Genomic DNA, 21,487 nt, shown 5'->3' with positions numbered 1-21,487 from the left:
AGAACTAAATTTCATTGAGATAATGGGCTCACGTCTCCAGCCTTGCTGTAAATCCTTACCCATGTCTGCCAAGATATAAACATTCACAAAGTTGAGCCCAATAGCCATAGGCTTAAAGCCTTAATTCAGGGGTGTCAAACTGCTGGCCTGCAGGCCGGATGTGTCATGGCGAAACCGCGCCCATCCCATTGCTTGCAATGGAAAAAAAAGTTACGATACGTCGTGACACGTCACGTGACATTGCGAGTTTGATACCCCTGCCTTAATTGTTTCTGTCTCATAAGGCTCCAGCAGATTATAGAATAATCATAAGCAATCTACTTACTATCTTGCTTAGCCATCAAAGTGCAAATGAGTTCTCAGCTGAGCTGTAAGGGGTCCAGCAGTAGCAACAGTCAAATTTAAAATATGCTTTCCAGAACCAGCATCAAGATTCAAGGGTCCAGAGAGAGAATTCTGCAGAACCACAGGTCAAAGAATTCACATAGGCAATCAAAAGAGAGACAGCTTTACTTGAATCCACCTGGAACTGAATTCTATTAATCATTGCTACATATTGGTATTATATAGGATAGTGTTACTTCACTTACCATTATTAAACAGATTCTACTGTTTGGTGCTCATGTTGTTGTAGGTTTTCATGAAGGTTTTCATGAAGGTAACAGAGTCAACAGCAAACACATTTTATAAGTTTATTACTGTTTACCAAAGTCCTTCCAGCACAAGATCTATCTACTAAGGAAGCCTTAACTATGCAAGTCTTATGTATTCCCTGCCCAAGTGCAATACAATTAAGCAGATTTGAGTTTGCTAGCTCTGTAAAGCTTTGGTTCTCATCAAGGATTTCCCCTCTTCTACTAACTACTTTACCTGAAAAACTTGTAGCTTTCCACCCATAATTAGCTGTATTTCCAGGTAACCTTACCATCAGTTCTGGGCTGGAAAACTCTGTATTTTAATCAGGAAATATAAGATCTGTATCTGGTTTTTCAATGCTGGTACTAGGGCTTGATCCTTTGGCATCTAAAATGCCAGCTAAGTTCATCGATTTGGTTCTCTTTCAAGAATAGTGGCACGCAAAACTTCAGGTTAACACTAGAGGGCAACAACGAGTAAATCTTTTTTATACTTTGCTGCCATCTAGTTGTCCACTTTTTTTTTTGCAGATCCCCGTCTACTAGTCCTAGCTATGAAAGGGCACATTTGAAGATAGTACGTGGAAAAAAATGAAATGTAATTGAAATTTGAAATGAGCAAATACCACAGTTAACTAATAATAATAATAATAATAATAATAATAATAATAATAATAATAATAATAATAATAATAATAATAATAATAATAATAATAATAATAATAATAATAATATAGTAAAGTTGGAAGGGACCTTGGAGGTCATCTAGTCCAACACCCTGCTCAGACAGGTAACCCTATACCATTTCGGACAAATGGCTGTCCAGTTTCTTCTTAAAAACTTCCAGTGTTGACACATTCACCGCTTCTGGAGGTAGGTTGTTCCACTGGTTAATTGTTCTAACTATCAGGAAGTTTCTCCTTAGTTCTAGGTTGCTTCTCTCCTTGGTTAGTTTCCACCCGTTGCTTCTTGTCCTGCCTTCAGGTGCTTTGGAGAATAGCTTGACTCCCTCTTCTTTGGGGTAGCCCCTGAGATATTGGAACACTGCTATCATGTCCCCCCTCGTCCTTCTCTTCATTAAACTAGACATACCCAATTCCAGCAACCATTCCTTATATGTTTTAGCCTCCAGTCCCCTAATCATCTTTGTTGCTCTTCTCTGCACTCTTTCTAGAGTCTCAACATCTTTTTTACATCGTAGTGACCAAAACTGGATGCAGTATTCCAAGTGTGGCCTTACCAAGATATTAATACTTCCCGTGATCTTGATTCTATCCCTCTGTTAATGCAGTCCAGCACTGTGTTGGCCTTTTTGGCAGCTGCAGCACACTGCTGGCTCATATTTAAGTGATTGTCCACTAGGACTCTGAGATCCCTCTCACAGTTACTACTATTGAGCAAGGTACCCCCTATACTATACCTGTACGTTTGGTTTTTCTTACCTAAATGTAGAACCTTACTTTTTTCACCACTGAATTTCATTTTGTTAGATAGCGCCCAGTGTTCAAGTCTGTCCATGAGACGACTCTTTAGGCATTTGGTACTTGGTCTCTTCTATTGTATTATTAACATGTTCAATATGCTTACCAAACTTTGGAGGGAGGTCAGATCCAAGGCCTTGAGAAGTGATCTATAGCCACGGGAGCCTCTGTTCTCCAGAAAAGCTGGGAGAGTGACCCAGAAATATCTCTTCTCTTCAGGCTAAGTAGGTCAGACCCCCATTAACTTCCCTAGATGAGGGATGGGCTAGCTGGGGACTCCTTTGGAGAAAGAATAGTGTATAAAGGTCTTCAGTACATCATTTGTGAAACGTTTACTGCAGTTCTTGCTCTTTGAGGAAGGATGTGTGGTTAGCAGAAAAGATAATGAAGTGTCTTGCACTCTGAAGTCTGTATGCTCCAGGGATGGGAAAGCAAACAAAGGAAAAAGTTTTGGTTGCCGTCTTTGGCACTTGGGTAAGGTCAGCTTCTGACAAGGCATCTCAGTAGAACCACATTAGCCTCCTGACCTTAAGCTTCAAAAACTTTTTTTTATAATTATCTGAACACAAGAGAAAGCCTTAAGGCATTTATTCCATGGACTTGTACAGGCTAGGACCCCGGCACGTCCATAATAATGCGTTTTGCTTAAGGGTGTACAAAATTTTTTACATCCATAAAAAAAAAAAAAAAAAAGAACTGGGATGTTGCTTGTTCATATTTGGTTTTGATTGCCTACCTGCATTTTTACCTTTCGGGATGAGGGGGGAGTGATGGAAAAATGGTATCCTTGCAATCTGAAGGGGGTATTGGTTGTTCAGAAGAACTGGATCTAGCTACCAGATGAAGGCTTGCTTCTGAATGGTTGCAATTAAATCCTGCATGAATCCAGATAAAGCCTAAATTTTAGCAGCTCCTTAGATTTGTAAGTGGGCCCTGTTTAACAACTATAAACAGTGGTTAGGTGTAAGGTGCATGTGGCTCAGTTCTCCTGTGGAGATGGGGCTGTCAGGCGTTAGAACAGTGAATAGCCTGAAAAACGTGGGGCCCTGATTTGGTGCTATTTATGCATCAGGTATGAACAGTGAAAAGACACAGAGGTAAATGCAGTTGCCCATGCTGATGCTCTAGAAATAGGAAGTCTACAAAGATCAACACACTAGCATTGTGTCATTATTGGTCATACAGTAGTATTGTATGACATGTTGGCTAGGATGGGTTTACCGACAGAAGACAATATTTGTGGCCCAGGGTTGAACTGTAGAATCCTTGATGCTCTCTGAGCTTGGTGGTTTTCTTGCAGATATTTCACTACTAATCTATGCCAGTGATCCCCACCCTTTCTGTCTTTGTGGACCAGCAGGGGGCAGAGAGGAAATGGTTCCAAGTGAGTGGCAGGCCCCGGTGCTTGCATGCGCAGCTCCATTTGCACAAATGGCGAGCATCGACATGTGTCCACCACTCATTCAAATGGAGCTGCGTGCTCGCCTGCTACTTCGGGGCCTGGTTCCAAACAAGCTGTGTGTCAACACTGCAACAAAGTGAACTGAAGCCATTTTCACTTCGTTTTTGGTTGCCACATATTTAGAAGGGGAGGAAGGGGGAAGCGTAGTTTTTAAGTTAGCCATAACAATCCTTAGGTATGGGAACCAAGGTCATTGCTAATTACATTTTGGTGGACTGGAGATCTGGGAGGAATGCCCGCGTTTAGTAACAATTGGTAAATGTGATTGATGACATCTAATTGGGGTGGGAATTGCAACTTTGCAACCTGGGAGAGGAATTTAGTCTTAGGTTCACTTTTGCACGTGCCGATATTTTGTAGCCAAATAAAAATGTTATCTGAGGAAGAATTCCTTGCTTTGAAGTTCTTTTAACTGGTCTCATCTATCGGAACCATGACACTGTGGCCCAGAACTGGATTGGGGACCCCTGATCTAGGTAACATCATTAGTGCTAGGGTTAGGGTTCAACTAGCACTGATGATGTTACCTAGATTGGTACAGAAACATCTGCAAGACAACCACCAAGCCCAAAGAGCACCAAGGTCCCCGTAGGATGGATTTTCTAAGCCTGAAGTTCTCCACTCCCCATGACTACTCACAGCAGCAGATGGGTTAGCCCCTGGAGAGCACTTCCACTGCAGGTTTGTGGGAATGATGGCATATGGATGTCCAGATTCCATTGCTGCCCGTGTTCCACCAAGAGGGGCTCTTGATGGGCGGTGTCCACTATTTCCATCTGTCAATCAAGTGAGATGTGAGATGCTTGCTCCTTTTGAAGAGTTTATTTTATCTTTACATGCGGTGTTAAAAACCCAAAGGACGTCTTATTTACACATCCACAGTACAAGTTTACAAGATATCTATACATGTTAACGTACTCTATAGCTTGTATAGAGCAGTTTTTCTTTCCTTTTTTTTTCCGGGTTACTTTTTTTTTTTAAGCTGTACCATTTAAAAAAGATACAATCTGCATTTACCTTTGCACAAATGGATAAAGCATGTGTTTATTTTTTAAGAAAAAAAAACCCAACACAAATTATAAATTAACAGAATAAAGACTATGTCGAATGTTAGAGGTTTTCAACAGAAATACTAAGATGACTCACGTTACCCACTAACGAGGCAGCACAATGTTACAGAAAAGTTATTTGGGTTCACATAACATTTATGTTTCAGTTTTACACAAGTATGTATTACTCATTAATCATTGTAAAGTGACGTCAATTACATTTTTGCTGCTTGATTTCCTTTTTTTTATAAAAAAAATTAAAAGGTATTAGTTGCGAGACTGAAGATATTTTTAGAAAAATTACTTGTGGTATTTTGGGAGAGACGTAATGTTTGACGTACAGATTGGAAAACGAGTTTAATTGTCTATATGAAAGAATGGTCCCTTTTAAAACTTTCTTTACTTATAACACAAACAGGTGTTTTGTATTTGACCTGTAAACTAAGGGTTGGTTACAGACTTCAGCAACCAAATGGTGGAACATCCTACACCAGGCATGTCAAACTTGCGACGTCACATGACGTCGCGCAACGTATCGGGCCGGTTTTGCCATTGCCGGCAATGGGGTGGCTGCGGCTTCCACGTGACGTGTCCTGCCTGTGGTCTGGCAGTTTGACACCCCTGTCCTACACAAACCAAGACCCTTATCTGAGATGACAATCAGCTGTAAGCACACACTGTAGCATGTGCAACTTTGGGTGGGTTGTAAAAATCTCGTTATGATTTCCCATTGTTGCAATTTGATTCTTAAGCAAATCAGGACTGAATGTTTAGCACAGCAAGGTTGATATTTCCTTGGCTTGTAGATTACTTTTTCATGGATAATGAACGGTTCCACAGAAAATATTAATCCCCTTTTCCTCTGCTTTTTCCTTTCATGTTTTTGGACACTGCAGAGAGAACTTAAAAGCACTCGGGTTTACAATGTACTATTACAGAGAACACTTGACAGGATTTTAGTAGTGAGCAATTTAGGAAAAAAAAACCATTCTTGTGAATAAGGCACAAAATGCACAGATCTGAGTAAAGTCACACACAGAATATTTACAATAGTGTTGTTGTTGGCATGGCTTCAAAGAAACCACAAGCTAAAAAGATGGGCTGTGCTTCTGTTGAATTTTGATGGATGGATCTTGCTAAGACATTGGGGGATGGCTGTGTTATGGGGATAATGTCACATTTATTCTTCCTCACTTGGGAACCTAGTGTACATTGGGTGTGTTCACATAACATCCAAAGCCAACATCTGTTACAACAGTGAGAGCATTGCTTGAACCATCTGGTTCCTACCACAAGTCTTGGAAGGGTAGAGTTTCAAAACTTGGGAAGAAACCACAAAGCTTCATACAGAAGTAGACAACTAGATGTTACTAAGTACAACTTCTAGTATCCCTCACCATTCACTATTTGCAGTGGTGGGATTTAGCCAGTTCGCACCAGTTTGGCAGAACCGGTAGTTTTTTGTTGCCCAGGCCCAGAATGGACTTCCGGAAGCGGCATCCACACAGAGAACCAGTTGTTCACCTAATTTGAATCCCACCACTGAATATCTGGCCATGCTTCCTACAGATGTTGAGACTTGTAGTTTGGTAATATCTGGAGAGCTACCAATTGCTTTTTGCAGCTTCAAGTGACTCTTCCTCAACCTAGTGTCCTCTAGATGTGTTGTACTCAACTCCCAGAATTCTAAGTCAATCCAAGTCGGACTATTGGGACTTGCAGTCCCAGCTCATCTGGAGGACCAGATTAGGGAATGTCGGCTTAGTGTTGAAAGGAACATACTCAATACGTTCAACAGAGCTCTTTAAAAGTGAGAAGAATCTCCTTACAATGACGTAAGCAATTGTCAGAGAAGCCCAATGGCATACACACCTTCGTATCTCATGTTAGGCTTTCCCAGGACATGTTGTTGGACACATAAAAGACAACAGTCGTGTTTCTCCTTTACTTCCCATGAGCTTAAGACAGATGGTGGAAGGACACTGCAGGAAGCAACTCTTTGCGTTCGCAAAACAGAAATCTGGACATCTGCATGCAAATGTCCTCTTTTTTTTCCTTTGTGAAGATGGGTTTGAAATTTGGGGAAATTAAGAACCCCTATACGGGATGGCTTCAGCCCTTGATGTTTTGAAGGACAGTAAATTAAACAGTGGTTGGGTCAACGGAAACCCATTAAAACAACATTTGGAAATTAGATATCTAGCTTTATAGCAGCCTGGCTTTGGGTACCTAGATTTGGCTTGTTTCACATTGTACCTAATTGTGTCATATGCCACAATCAATACAGGTAGTCCTCAACTTACAATAGTTCGTTTGGTGACCGTTTCAAGTTACAATGGCACTGGAAAAAAAGGTGACTTATCACCGTTTCCCACACGTATGACCGTTGCAGCATCCCCATGGTCATCTGATCAAAATTTGGACACTTGGCAACTGGTATGTATTTATGACGGTTGCAGTGCCCCGGGGTCACGTGATCCCCTTTTGTGACCTTCTGGCAAGTAAAGTCAATGAGGAAGCCAGATTCACTTGACAACTGTGTTACTAACTTCACAACGGCAGTGATTCACGTTAACAGCCGTGGCAAGAAAGGTGGTAAAATGGGGGCAACACTCATTTAACAAGTGTCTCGCTTAGCAACAGAAATGTTGGGTCTCAATTGTGGTCGTTAAGTCGAGGACTACCTGTATCGCAAAGCCTGCTGCATGAGACCTGCAGTGTATCGTTGCAAGGCGAGAGTACCAGAGTCGAAGCGGCTGGTAGGTCTCTTGTTCTTTCACAAATGTAAACATTTCTATCCAGACAACACAATGGAATTGAGCACCTCCTAGGATTCCAGGCTTCCTCACACACTTGCATGCACCACCCCCTCGCTCTCTCACCCCTCCCCTTTTACCTGTGCCGTCAAACAAACGGTTCATCCTTTGGAGGCAAAAATAAAAATGCTACAGTTGGACTAGAGGCTGAGGTTCAGCCCGCTGCTTCTTAACCAACAGACGTATCGAGACGTTTTTTCCTTTTTCGGATATTTGTGCAAGAGGCAAGGCAAATGCATACATAGTTAAAACGTTCACATTTTGTGGGAAGACTACACAGTATGGCAGCCTAAAAACAACCCCCCCTTTTTTTTATTCTCACTTTAATTATTATTAATTTCAAGTATTTTTTGTTTGTTTGTTTGTTTGCGGATCTGCTTCCTCCCTAAGTACTCTAAACAGCTCTTTTGAAGTGGCCACGGAGTCCCGTCCTTTTGTGCTACGTCTCTCCTCCTCTCCCAACACAAGAGATGCAGTGGCCAGCCCTTCCTCTCTCTTTTAACGCATTGGGCAAGTGGAGTCTTGCTTTGGGCCAGACAAAACCAGCAGATGGAGCAAAAAGAGCCTGTTTGCCCCCAAATTCGGTTCCCTCCCCCCATGCCCTCCATGACAAGCGAGTCGGAGTCTTTCCATCTGTCCTGCACCATCGCCCCAAGGTCTGGATGGATTGATTAGGCAAGTTTTAGTAACTGTATTTGTTCAGTGGTCTGACTGAAGGCGTCTGTGGGGCAAACGAAGGTTTGGGTGGCACATCTGGCTTAAGAGAGGGCATCCTCTTTATCCCTGTCCGAGGAAGCGTTCCGTTGCTTGTGTAACTGCTTTGCCTAGACAAGGAAGGCTGTAGATGGACGCTGACCGGAGTCCCTTGGATGTAGTCCATCTTTGTGCCTCCAGTCGGAGTCATATATCCTCCCCGGTTAACGCTAGGCTGCCTAGACAACAGCATCCCGTTCGGGGAGTTTAAGTTTTTAGGAAGAGCTGATATAGAATGCCTCTGGGAAGAATTCTTGTGGTAGCCCCTTTGTCTTTCTAAAGAGGTCATTGGTGCTCCAGGTGCATTGGGGACATCCACCCGTTTTGTCGGGCTATTTCGTGGCAGGGTGGAAGGAGGAGAGTACAAAGATGCTTCCCGGTTAGGGACTTTGGGGGGGACCTCTGTCACGTTGCCCATGGAATCCAACATTAAAGTCTGGTGAGCCACCTGAAGGTCAGCCATAATGGCTTTGGAGTTGCTGGGGGTTTCATTTAAATGTTTCAGGAAGTCATTCAAGGTGTTTCTGGAATCCACAGACCGCCTAGGGTCTCTTTTGCCTGAGGACTTGGTGAGCGGGTGGTCCACATTCGCCATCTTTTTGTCGGCTTTGTGCGCGTTAGAATTGGAGAAGGACATGTTATAATCGTGGGTGGCATTGGGAAGGACAATGGCGCTGGGGATGTGTCCGTGACTTAAAGGAGAATGGGGTGGAGGACTGGAGGGGAAAAACTGAGGACTCTTCAAGGGACCTTCTTTTCTTGAAGAGCTGAGGTTGTTCTGGGCCTTCTCCATCTGGCTCTTCATCCCTTGTAAGGTCTTCTGCTGAAGCACAGGAGTCGATTCCGGGGTTGGAAGAGCTGCGAGTTCTGGTGGTTGGGCTCTGTGGTCCACCATCAACATGGACTTTGTATCAGCCGTCTGGGGCAGCTCTTTGCGACTCGTCAGCAAGTTGGAATAAAGTTTGGGCGAATCAATGTTCTGCTGATACTCCTTCACAGGGCTGTCAAAGAGGCCATTCAGTTTGGCAAAACTCCCGCTGGAATCCGTGCAGGACTGAGCTGACTCAGCATCTTTGTGAATCTTCCTGGATTTTCTCACAAAAACGTCTCGGTAACAGTAAACAGCCACGCCGGCAATAAATGCTCCCAGAAGGAAAGCCGCAAAGACACAGGTAATCAGGACATTCATGTGCACCATTTGGTTGGAATCACCCGACTGGACTTCCCATCTCACACCTATGACAAGCACACACATGATGGGCAGGTTAGAGGGTACTTTGGATGATAAAATCATGAGACAAAAGCTTGCTATTTCAGGCTGCATCCTAAGCGCACCTAACCAAAACTTGGTGTCTTGAACGTACACCCTTTTGAGAAGCATCAAGAAATGACATCACTCTTGACGAGGTGATCCACAAGGAGCACCCTAATTGAATTCTAATGGTCTATATGCATTATGAAACACCTATGTGAATCCTTACTACTTAAAATCTCTCTTCTCTTTCTCAGTCCAGCCCTCCCCGGTCCAGATTAAACATAAAGTGGACAGGATCTAGCACAGCTTCCATGTCTTCAGGTTTATGGTGGAATGATCTGAAATGAATGGATTTTGAGGGGACTTGATATTCCTGAATGTGTCCGAGATATGAAGCAGCCCTTGTAAGTGCCAAGTGAACATATCTAAGGCTAATTCTTTAGAAGTATCATTGCTATTCCTAGATTTATTATTCTTGTGTGTGGTGGATATTTCTTGGGCTGAAGTTGCACATACACATTGCAATGTAATACTGTACGTCCATGGGGTCGCGATGGGTCGGACACGACTTCGCAACTAACAACAATAACAAATGAATAGCAAAGTGCAATTGCACTTATGGTTTAGAAGAACAGCCCTATTATTCCTACCTCTTCTTGGTCAACCTTCTAAATTTTGGGGATGATGTGCCTGATCTTTCAATGAGGTCATGACTTTTGCACATTTGGCCAAGTTTGGTGCCTCCACTTCTTCAGGAGTCCTGCACTAACCATAAGTTGGCTGTGAGATCAGCAAAAAGGCATGCTATATAGTGATAGCACAGATTAACATCTTGTTCCAAGCTGCAATGTGGCCATGCAACGTTCTTTCTGAGCTTCTTCTTCTTAGCCAGTATGCAGAAACTGACTGTGGACATGACACAATACATGTCCAAAGTAGGAAAACCAATACTCTGAGTTACTCTTCACTAAGAATATTTGTACTAAGAAGTATTCCTGCTCTATGACTGCTTCACAGTCCAGATTTCATATTCATTATAGACACTTATCTGAAGCTAATGGGATGCGAACTAACTCTTACCTAGTTATAAACACCCAACAGGAGTGTGCTAATACCACCTACTATCCTTACAACAGTGCCAGAGGGGCATCCAAACATCAGCAGCTGTTTTCCATCCTGGTGGCTGCTTTTCTCTGCTCTTAGTCCTCTAACTCAGAGGTCCCCAACCTTTTGGGCACCAGGGACCGGTTACATGATGAGAAGGTTTTCTGCGGACCAGAGGGTTTTGTGTGCTGCCTGCATCCTGCAGATGGGGCTTTGCTTGTTTGTGTGGCCCAGTTGCTGGCATGCTGCAGCCCGGTACCGATCCACAGACCAGGGGTTGGGGACTCCTACTCTAACTAAAGGAGCACAATGGCTTGCGTGGTTTGAACCCTGGGCAGGAGGTTAGCAAGCCCATGTCTGAGCTGTCATGGGGCAGAGTTGAGCTCTCGTCCTTCACTCCAGCTCCTTCCAGGAAGCCTCCAACTGGACGTCCCCAGAGCAATGGGGATGTCACTGGCTAATCCTTTCCACCCATAAGCGCCTTGGTGCTTCTGACACAAGTGCAACAAAGTCCTCTAACTTCACTGGGGAGAACTTCTGCCAAAGTAGAGAATCAAAGCACTGTAGTGAAGGTGTATGACTGATGGCTCCAGTTCTTAGCTGGCAGGAGCACAGAGCAAAATTGAAGGCTGATGTGAAGGTCTCCTTCCACAACTACCTATAGGACTTCTCAAAAGTAGAGACTTGGGCAACCATTTAGAGACTTCACTGTTTTTGAATACAAGATGTGGCTTCTAACTCTGGTTCAATCAGCTCGGAGAACTTTCCAAATACGATATTCTGCCAATCTATTCTCCTTCTGTCCCCAAGTCTCCTTTTAAGACTCACAAATAGTAGCTTGTATGTTATTAACTTTAACAATTTCTGCTGGAAATTGAGGTTAGAAGGTGTTACTCTGCCAGACTGCAATTAATAACTCATGGAAAGCTTTCTCTCTCAGTTCCCTGTCTGACTCATAAATCAGAAATCAAATATGAGATAGGATTATGCAAATATATATATATAAATATATATATATATAAAACTGCATAATTTGTTCATTGCATCAATAGAGCTATGGTTCTCTTCCAACTCAATGTTTTGTAACTTTTTCTTAGGTTGTCTGCAGATTAAAAAAAAAAAGAAAAAAGAAAGAAAGGTTTTATATTTTTATGGTTTTTGCTTGAATAAGGAATGCACGTTTGGAATCTCATGCTGTTTTAGAGATGATTAATAGTTAGATTAGTTTTTTTCCTAAAATATAGAATGCATCTCATTTAGTCTCGAAGAATAATTATAATTGCAATTAACACACAATTATTGGAACTTACACGTTTTTTTTCTTCTGAGAGCAGTTTTATTATTTGTTTATTTTAAGGGAGCCACAGACATCACCCTGCCAAGAAAATGTTAGTTGGGAAGAATTGCATCTACTTCGGTTATTCTACGCCAGGCGGAAAACTTAAAATGAAGAGGAACATTAGTAGTAGTAGTGTTGTTATTATTTGTTAGAGGCAAGGCTTTTGACCAGAGTTAAATGTGTTCAGGGTTATTGATTTTAATGGCTTTGTGCAGAAGAAGGGGTGAAATAAGGACAGAGAGGCCAGGCAAAAAAAGAGTGCCACCATATATGATAGAGAGCCTGTGAGTAAATCCGGATAAAGATTTCAAAGGACACTCAAGCTATAAAACACCTGAAGCAAAGGAATGTCAGAAGGCTTGAAAAGAAACCTGATACGTTCCAGGGGCTATTAAAATGCGAACAAGGTTCTGATAATTTCAACAAGGAGAAAATAGAGACAAGTGTGCACAGATATGCAGTATCTACCGAGAGGTGTGCAAACATAAGGCAGTTCAGGTGAGTGGATAACTGAGGCCTGGATTGAGATATGTGCCTACAGAAGAAACTGACTTAGTGACTTTGGACCTCTGTTGAAATCTGAGAGGAACTGAACAGATTGAGACCCTGGTCCTCTTTTGCTTTCATAGCAACCCAGTTGCGTATCCTCAAATCTCAGAATGTGATTGTTCTGAGACCAAGACAGAGAGGTCAAAAGTAATCCCGGGAAGCTAGTGACCGAAAGGACATTTGTGGCAAAGCTTATTCTATCTGACTTGTACTGCTTAACTGTGATTCCAAAATAGCTACTCTCTATTCTCTGGTTGGGTTTAGATCAGAATGTAAGGTATTTCATCCAACATTGTTGGGTGAATTGTAGGTCTTTCTCTCTTCCTCAGCTTATTTAGAACAGGGATCTCCAAGCTTGACAAGTTTAAGACTTGTGGACTTTTAACTCCCAGAATTCCTCAGCCAGCCGTGGGGAATTCTGGGCGTTGAAGTCCACAAGTCTTAAAGTTGCCAAGTTTGCGAGACCCCCTGATTTAGAAGATGTATAACACCCCTCTGCTCCTTCAAACAACTTCAAGATCATGCAGAAATCTGAAAAGGCTGCAGTTGTTTTTAGATATGTTATGCTAACATAAAAATCTGTAATGCTTCTACTGATCTGTTATAGAAACACGCATGGCGCTACTAAACAACAATAAACCTTGGAATATTGACTGATGGAGAGAAGAAAGAACAGGGGTTGGTTGACATGAGTTATGAAACTCATCTCTTCGTTTGTTCGCTCAGATCCACATTTCACCTTTTCGGTTCTGTTTTTAGCTGCTGTGTTGCTCTGCCTTTGATCTACACACACTCTGCATATCCATTGAGCAAGGTCCAAGCTTATGGATTGAATCTTTGAAAATGGCTGGAAGGTATCAGGTTTTCTTTCAACTGCAACAGATTCCCTGATTCGGCCTTACCCTTTGGAACCCCTGATAAAGGTTCAGAGTAATCAGAAGTGTTTGGGTCATCTTGAGCTACAAATTCCCGAGAGCCAGTCACTTTAGGTTTCCAGGAACCAATCACTTTGGGCGAGATAACAGGGATACTTCCCACTGTGGTAATGGAAGCTGAGGATAACGCCATGTCTGTGGTGGCAAACAGATTTTTTTATTAATGTGCATTACAGTCTTTTTTTTTCTTGTTCTTTCCTTTTTAACACCCTCATCCACTGCTGGCTTTACTCAATGGCTGCTAAGTAATGTTTAGAGGGAGATGTTTATTGGGAATCTGTATGAGAAAAAGGACAGACAATAAAGCACGATGCTGCTCTTGTGAATTAATGTCCAAATCAGATTAAAATTAAAGTTCAGTGCAATATAACCGATTGGCCTTATTAGACTGCTTGAAATGAGATGGACAGATCACGTCAAGAGGCAAAATCTAATTTATCTATCCCTTTGGCTCACTCCTGTCAACTTCGGCTGGCACCTCTAGGTAAGCCTTTTCCTATCATGACTGTTGTCCAAGCAGATGTCAGAGTCTGAATTTATCCAGGCTTAGTGTAAGCTTGTGTGGGAGTTGCCTCAAAATAGTCCAAGGCTTGCAGTCTAAAAAAACGGTGACCCCTGAAATTGATGGCATCATGTCCAAGGGAGGCAATAAATTCCATTTCCTTAGGGCATTCATTTGTTGTGTTTCCATATGAAACATCCAGGATAAAAGCTGGATTTGGATGCTCATCAAAATGCAAGCTGGGCAGTGATGCTTCTGTGTTCTGCGGATTGTTGATCCAACACTCTTCTGCAACAGCTGAGGGGACTTTATATGGGTAGAGGATGGGTCGCAGGGATATTCACGAATTTAATTAATTTAGACATGTTAGAACAGAATCTCAACATACCAGGGATAATCCTCTAATCTATGATCATGTAGTGGGAAGTGAGAATAACTTGGAGGAAAAGCTGCAGCTGAGGCAACAGATAAGAGACATCTGAGCCCAGAGCAGAAATGGAGTTTGAGAAGCAAATAGGCTGACCATCCCACAGTTTTCTTTAGGATAAAGGCAGGCCAGAGGGAAGCATGTTGCAAGACCATTATCATAAAAGTAGTTTTAATATTCATGATTTTGTGCCTGAGTTTGCTTTACCTTGTAGGGCTAACAAGCCATGGGATTATTTTGGTCACTGAACACAAATCAGATATTACAGTGTCGAAACGAAACACGTTTTGTTAAAACCTGCATAGCTTCTCATCTTAATAAGTGTTAAAAGTTCAAAGATATGCTTAAAATGGGATGTTTAGAGTGGATGCTTTGTATATGGTTGATTAAATAAATTAGCTCAGCTTGTCAATCATCCCAATAGCAATTCAGGACTAATCCAGAAAAAAAGAATCATTGATATCTGAGCTGGTGTGAATGCATTCCCAGTGGCTCAAAAGTTCACAATTTACCCACTCTCTTCCCTATTTTCTCTGCAATTTTTGTTCTGAAGGGGAAAAAAAACGTACAACTTCTGAAGTTATAATGCTAAGTATAATTATCAGCACAAACACATTCCTATTACTGGAGAAATCAACACATTTCAAATACAGAAATACACATTTTGGAAAATGCGTATTTGCGATAAAGGAACTGGGAGACGTAGGAAAAATAAAGAAAGGGAGAATCAGGCAGGCATCCATAAATTGAATTATGACAAGGAGGTGGTTAGCATTCAAAAATGTATGACTGGGTGGAGGGTGAAAAGAGTAGGCGAGAAAAATCTCATCCATGTCGATCAGATTTGTGGGTGAATAAAAGAAGGACCTCAATTAATAATGAGCTGTTAAACATGCAGCTATATGAGGTGAAAAGTACGGAGTGAGCCAAAACTGACTTGGTTTTATCTTGTCCATCAGTAAGAATATGAGTAAAAGCAGAAGAGCAAAAATATAAATTAAAAAAGTGAAAGATTGCCAACTGCACCCAAAAGGACGGTAGATAATGAAAAACGAGAGAGTCAGAGAAAGAGAGAGAAAAGAAAGAAAGAAAGAAAGAAAGAAAAGCTGAAAATATTCAAACTGAAGGAAAGAAAAGCTTCGTTAATTGGGGGGAAGGAAAAAAATGATTGGAAAAAACTAACCAGATGTTGGATCGCCAAATATTTTGTAATCTGGTGTAGTTGTAGTAGGCAAAATTTCTAAAAGAATTAAAGGAACACGTAATCAGTGAAAAGTAACCAAAAGGAAAAGCAAAAGATTTTCAAAGCCTGAGCAACGGAAAATCAGAAAATAAAACACAATTGGCTTACCCAAAAGGGAGGGAAAAACAGGAGGAAAAAAAAATTTAAAAGGTTCAATATAATCATAAAGTGGCTGTGGACCTTCACGAACCAGCGTGATGGTTGGGGGGAAAAATATGGTCAAAGAAATCCACCACCCAAGATCAAACAGCTTTCACTTTAAAAAGGAGGGCAAGTGGTCAGTGCCATTAATATGATCTTCCACACCACTGTGTGGTTCACAAACCAAACCATGCTGCATTCTCCAGTGGACATCCAGGATGGGTGAGCTTACCATGGCAATCCCCCAGGTGGGCAGTGTTGCCGTACTCCACGTCTTGCTCATACCCTCCAAGGCTGTGGTTGTATGAAACAAACAAAGATAACCTGCAATTAACAGCATTAGTTGGGAAAACCGAGGATAACCGTGACATCATCAACATTATTACTGAAAGAAATGCAAGAACTGCAATATTGTATGTACGTATGCACATAGATAATCCTCAACTTACAAAGTGGACTGTTCAAAGTTTGCAACGGCACCAAAAAAAAAGGGACTTATGATCGTTTTTCACACTTATGACCGTTGGCAGCATCCCCATGGTCATATGATCAAAATTCAGACCATCCCCATGGCAAATCACTCATATGTAGGATGGTTGCCGTGTCCTGGGGGTCATGTGATTTCCTTAATGGACCTTCTGCTGAGCAAAGTCAATGGAGAAGCCAAATTTACTGAACAATCGTGTTACTACTGCAGTGATTCACTTAAAAATGGTGGCGAGAAAGACCGTAAAATGGTGCAAAATTCAATTAAGAACTGTCTCACTTAGCAACAGAAATTTTGGGCTCAATTGTGGTCGTACGTCGAGGACTATCTGTATGTATGTATCTGTATTTATTTATTTTCTGTTTATGAAAGAAGGTGGACACTGGACTCAAAAAGGGATGTGTTAGCCCAGGGGGTAGGCAACCTTGGCTCTTTTATGACTCGTGGACTTCAACTCCCAGAATTCTTGAGCCAGCATGGCTCAGCTTGGAAACCTCTCCCTTTCCCCTCAGCATGGTTGGCTCAGGAATTCTGGGAGTTGAAGTCCACGAGTCATAAAAGAGCCAAGGTTGCCTACCCCTGTGTTAGACATCAAATGAAGGGGAGGCCTCATTTCTAATAGCAGATCATTGATTTAATTGTTTCGTAGCTGGCCTTCTTGATCACGATCCATACTGTGTTGAGTGATCTTCTTGACCATGACCCATGCAAAGATGAGTGGTTGCTTCCTATGCTTCCTAATATGCACACTGACACACAGTTCACAGCTAATGAATGCAGGCCAACTCTAGCAAGCCTTTTGTGTTAGCTCACAGTTGCTCTTCCTATTTTTTCGCCCTTGCCCTAAGGGTTTTCTCATTAAACCATGACCCAAATGACCAACAGTTAAACTATTGAACAAAGTCTCTGACTTCTGGATTATTTCTTGACAAAGCAGCATCACAAAAACATCTTTCTGTCTACTACAGAAGACATGGAGAACTTCTAGTCTGGAGAAAAGAAGCCCTGTCCCCATCCATCATCATTTACTGGGCCACAATTATGGGATAGAAAATTATGGAGATAAGGTCAGGGAAAGAGCAGGAATGGGGGCACTGTTTTGGGGCAATGACAGTCTTAAACGACAGGCTGTTCTGAAGCAAATGTGAATTAAGATTGTTATTCACATGTCCTAGATTTAAATGTACAAAGCTCCCTCCTGACTGTGTGTAACTGGATGTTGGACCACCTAAACTTTGGAACTGTCCCCCCAAAACGGGTCTTCAGCTCACATACAAGCTTGAGCTAACTTAGTCCAGTGTTGTCATCTTTGTTTTCATGAAAACACGAACAACAAAATAAAACATAAACATTACATAAAAATGAACAGTGTCCTGGAGTCTTAAAAAAGTACAAAAGCAACAAGAATAGCCTTAAATTAGGAAAGAAAGGAATATAATCAGGCATGAATGGAGCCTGCCACAGTTCCCATGGAGAGAAATCTGTTCCAAGGATGGTTTCTGTCCCACCGTTTGGGTCTTAATTAAAGATGATCCAATGTAATTAATGATAGGTCTTTAAAAAGTCTCACTAGAAGCTTTTTTAGGGCTTAAAAGCTTATTGTAGAACAGGGGTCTTCAAACTTGGCCCTTTTATGACTTATGGACTTTAACTCCCAGAATTCCTCAGCCAGGCATGCTGGCTGAGGAATTCTGGGAGTTGAAGTCTACAAGTCATAAAAGGGCCAAGTTTGAAGACCCCTGTTGTAGAACATTAACGTTTAAAATATTTTATGGGGCAGAATGTTGTTCTGATAATGGGGAGCAGCAAGGTGGCCTAGTGGTGAAGACACCTGCCTCCCACTCAGAAGGTTAAGAGTTCAACCCTAGGTAGCGGCAAATGTTTCTCTCCTAGGACACGAAGAAAAAATATCTGCTGTGAACTCCGCATGGCATCAGGAAGGACATCCGGCCAGTAAACTCTCAGCTCCATCCAACTGCTCTGACTCTACCCCAAATTAAAGGATTACAGGATTGTAAAAGTCATTCTAATAATATTTTGTGTGGCGATGCAAAACTCAAAAATAAAATTACTCTACTTACAACATGCTTGCTCTCACTCTCCCACAGGATCCGTGGGCCAACCAGCCACAGTAAGGGTCCCGAGAAGCAATGCAAGTCCTAAAGCAACACCAAGTTAAGATATTAGTTATCCATTGTCTTGGAACACTGACACAACCAATAGTATGAGGTTGTAGAGAGGGCTTACTTTTTACATGATCCATGACGCTCACAACGGCTGAGAGGAATTCTAATGATGCAGCTGGAGAACGCAATGAACAACACGTGGTGCTCTTTGTCCAGTTGCAGAGAGATGACTTTTTTGTCTTCTTCACCATCCCCATTACATCTGTGGGACACAGGAATTTTGAGATCTTTACTGTTTGGATATCCGGTTGTCGATGCTTATCCTCTCAAGCCTACATAGACATTGTTTACTTTGTCTTTCAACTTGTTAAAATTTTAGCACTTCTCCCACATGGATTTTGAGGACCACAGTTAGTTGAAAGAAGACATATGGAAGCCCTCTCCAATGCTGTACCCTCCAGCCCAAAAGACAATGATCTGTTGAGGAAGTCTGATATAGTCAGAGAAACCAAGCAGAGTTCCAGAATTCAAGTGATGGAGCAATTCCTACAACTCTTCCCTTCAAGTTGCCTGGGTGGTAGAAGAGGAGATTTTTATACTGAAGGGACAAACAAGCAAAAACCAAACTAAGACAAACCAGGAGCTCCTCCCACCCACCCCCGACCAGACTTCAACCACCAAAACATGTTCTTCAAGAAAGCAATTTTCCTCAGCTAGACTTCTAGGTAAGGCCAACTGTTAAGTGATGAAAAGAGAAGACCTGGTGAAATGTTCAGAATTTCATTAGCAATTATCATCTTGATCATTATTAACGACTTCATCGGCTTTTCTTCATTAGCTTTTTCTCTGATTATTTTTAATCAGAGGACAGGAAGAGGATGTTGATAATACCTGCACGGTTCTGGAGTATCGGCAATATACTGGGGCATGTCCCTGCATATGTACATGAAAACGAAACGTGCTCACCTCAACACAAACTATGTTTTTAAATTATGCAAACACACATTTCTTTAAAGACTGGGCTTCACTAGACAGGATGAGAGGACAGATGGAGTGAAATGTCACTGAAGTGGGGAGGAAGGAAGGAGAAGCACTTTTCAATCAAGTGGTTAACGGCAAAAGGGACTCGGAGAAGATGGACATTATCAAATATTTTGCCGCCGTTCTCATAAAATAAGACCTCAAGATGCTTTTTCAGGAGGCCACTGGACTTCCTTGTTCTTCTTTGAAGACATTTTGCTTCTCATCCAAGAAGCTCCTTCAGCTCTGACTGGATGGTGGGGAATGGAAAGATTTATATACTCCTTGCAGACTGCTGGTCATCTGCATTCTTTTAGAGAGTCATTGAGGCCACTTGGAGGTTTATCTGTGTCTTCAGGGTCACCTGAGTGGTGCAAATGGGTGTGGAGCTTTCTTGGAACTGATGAAAGGACTGTGTTGTAGACTGGAGAGAGATGATGTCATAGTCCTCCCCCTGTGTTGAGAGAGAGCTGTTCAGTTTGGACATAGATGGCCTCTTTGACCCCTCTTTCAAACCAGCGATCCTCTCTGTCCAAAATGTGGACTTTGCTGTCTTTGAAAAAGCAGCCACTTGGATGAGAAGCAACATGTCTTCAAAGGAAAAACAAGAACGTCTTGTCTCCTGAAAATGCATATTTGGGACAACCATGAGCTGGATGACTGAGCATCTCCATAGATAAAATAAGACCTACTTTGCATGATTGTAAGCATCAATCTCCTCCAGTAAGATACTGTCATTCAGGGAAAAAGCTTTGGTCTTCGCCAAGATCTTCAGCACCATTCCGGCTTCAGAGCCCACAAAAATGACTGTATAGTTTTGATATGGGCCAGCTGAACGATCCACGGCAATTGCAGTCAACCGATACCTGTCGAGATCAAGACATCTCTCATCATCACAATTGCTCCATGTATGTTCTCTCCACCTTCACGTCCAGTGTCACTTGGCAGGGGTGATGAGATTTTCAGGGAGATCTCTGTAAGGATGATGGGGAGCAGATTCTATCTGGGGCAGATGCAATTTTCTTTAAGGAAGGTCACCTTCCAAAAGCTTGCTTTCTACAGCTTTAAAAGAGAAGTATCACCCCCTTTGCCAATGGGGTGTGAATAGGCTGTGTTTTGATAGCAGCAGCCACATCATTAATCAAATAAAGGTTGCTCATCACGAGTACAGCATATTTTGTATGCGGGAAAGAAAGCAAAAAACAACATGCTCAATAAACTATAAAATTCCATTCTTCATGTCACCTGCATTAATCAGCCTTCCCCTCTTGTACAATCCTGGTGAGAAACAGGAAGGTGAGCAATTGTGTTTGAGTGTACGTGCTTTTAAACTTATTTATAATTTTTATTCATTTTCCAATGAACAATAAAGACACATTATAGCAACAAGAACAATAACAGCTAACAATAAAAAAGATCATGATGGTAGCCCTGAAACCAACTAGAACTGGAGATCAGGAGATACTAAATTGGAAAGGGGGGAAGTTGTTGATCCTTCTGTTCCCTGGAGAAAATTACACAACCTAGAATCCAGCAATCTGATTAATGCCCAACAATCCCTGTTTAATGAGGGGCTGGAAAGCTGTCAGTGCCAATTTTAAAGCTCAGGTAGGTCACGTGGAACATATAATTAAGATATACTAAATCCAAGCTGCAAATTGGCTTAGAAGATTTTACACCAACTTATGATACAGTTGAAAGTGTACACATGATCTTTATTTATTTGATTTTTATCCTGCTTTATTGCTTCATAAGAAATCCAAGAACATAACTATTAGTTCTTCTTCCTAATATTCTCCTCATAACAACAATCCTGTGAGGCGAGTTGGGTTAAGTGAGACCAATTGGCCCAAAATCACCCAGCCAGAACTAGAACTTACAGTTACCTGGTTTCCAGGCCAGTCCCTTAACCACTATACCAGGGGTAGGCAACCTTGGCTCTTTTATGACTCGTGGACTTCAATTCCCAGAATTCCTGAGCCAGGTGGCTCAGTAATTCTGGGTATTGAAGTCCACGAGTCATAAAAGAGCCAAGGTTGCCTACCCCTGCACTATACCAAACTAGTGCACACAACAATACATTAACTTTAAAAAGCAAAACTTTAAAATAGTAACACATGAACTTCAAAACCACCCAGGAAATAAAACCTAGAACAGCAGAGC

The 21,487-nt window shown here is 41.9% G+C and overlaps 1 protein-coding gene across 1 annotated transcript in view; it reads right to left on the bottom strand.

Moving 5' to 3' along the window:
• Positions 1 to 8,001: 8,001 nt before the first annotated feature.
• Positions 8,002 to 21,487, bottom strand: part of SEMA6D (semaphorin 6D) — a 31,366-nt gene continuing 17,880 nt past the window's right edge. Inside the window, exons 12-18 of the mRNA XM_015816208.1 lie at positions 20,017 to 20,190; positions 18,426 to 18,566; positions 18,260 to 18,337; positions 15,924 to 15,985; positions 15,491 to 15,547; positions 13,346 to 13,513; positions 8,002 to 9,432 (exon numbers count right to left, since the gene is read on the bottom strand). Coding sequence (XP_015671694.1) covers positions 8,126 to 9,432; positions 13,346 to 13,513; positions 15,491 to 15,547; positions 15,924 to 15,985; positions 18,260 to 18,337; positions 18,426 to 18,566; positions 20,017 to 20,190 — 1,987 coding nt within the window. The 3' untranslated portion in view covers positions 8,002 to 8,125. The remainder of the gene's footprint in view (positions 9,433 to 13,345; positions 13,514 to 15,490; positions 15,548 to 15,923; positions 15,986 to 18,259; positions 18,338 to 18,425; positions 18,567 to 20,016; positions 20,191 to 21,487) is intronic.

The sequence above is a fragment of the Protobothrops mucrosquamatus genome, unplaced genomic scaffold (assembly GCF_001527695.2).
Source record: "Protobothrops mucrosquamatus isolate PMUCROS unplaced genomic scaffold, P.Mucros_1.0 scaffold415, whole genome shotgun sequence".
NCBI classification, from domain to species: Eukaryota; Metazoa; Chordata; class Lepidosauria; order Squamata; family Viperidae; genus Protobothrops; species Protobothrops mucrosquamatus.
Note: the sequence above shows the minus strand (reverse complement) of the source record. Positions and strands in the feature narration are given on the sequence as shown.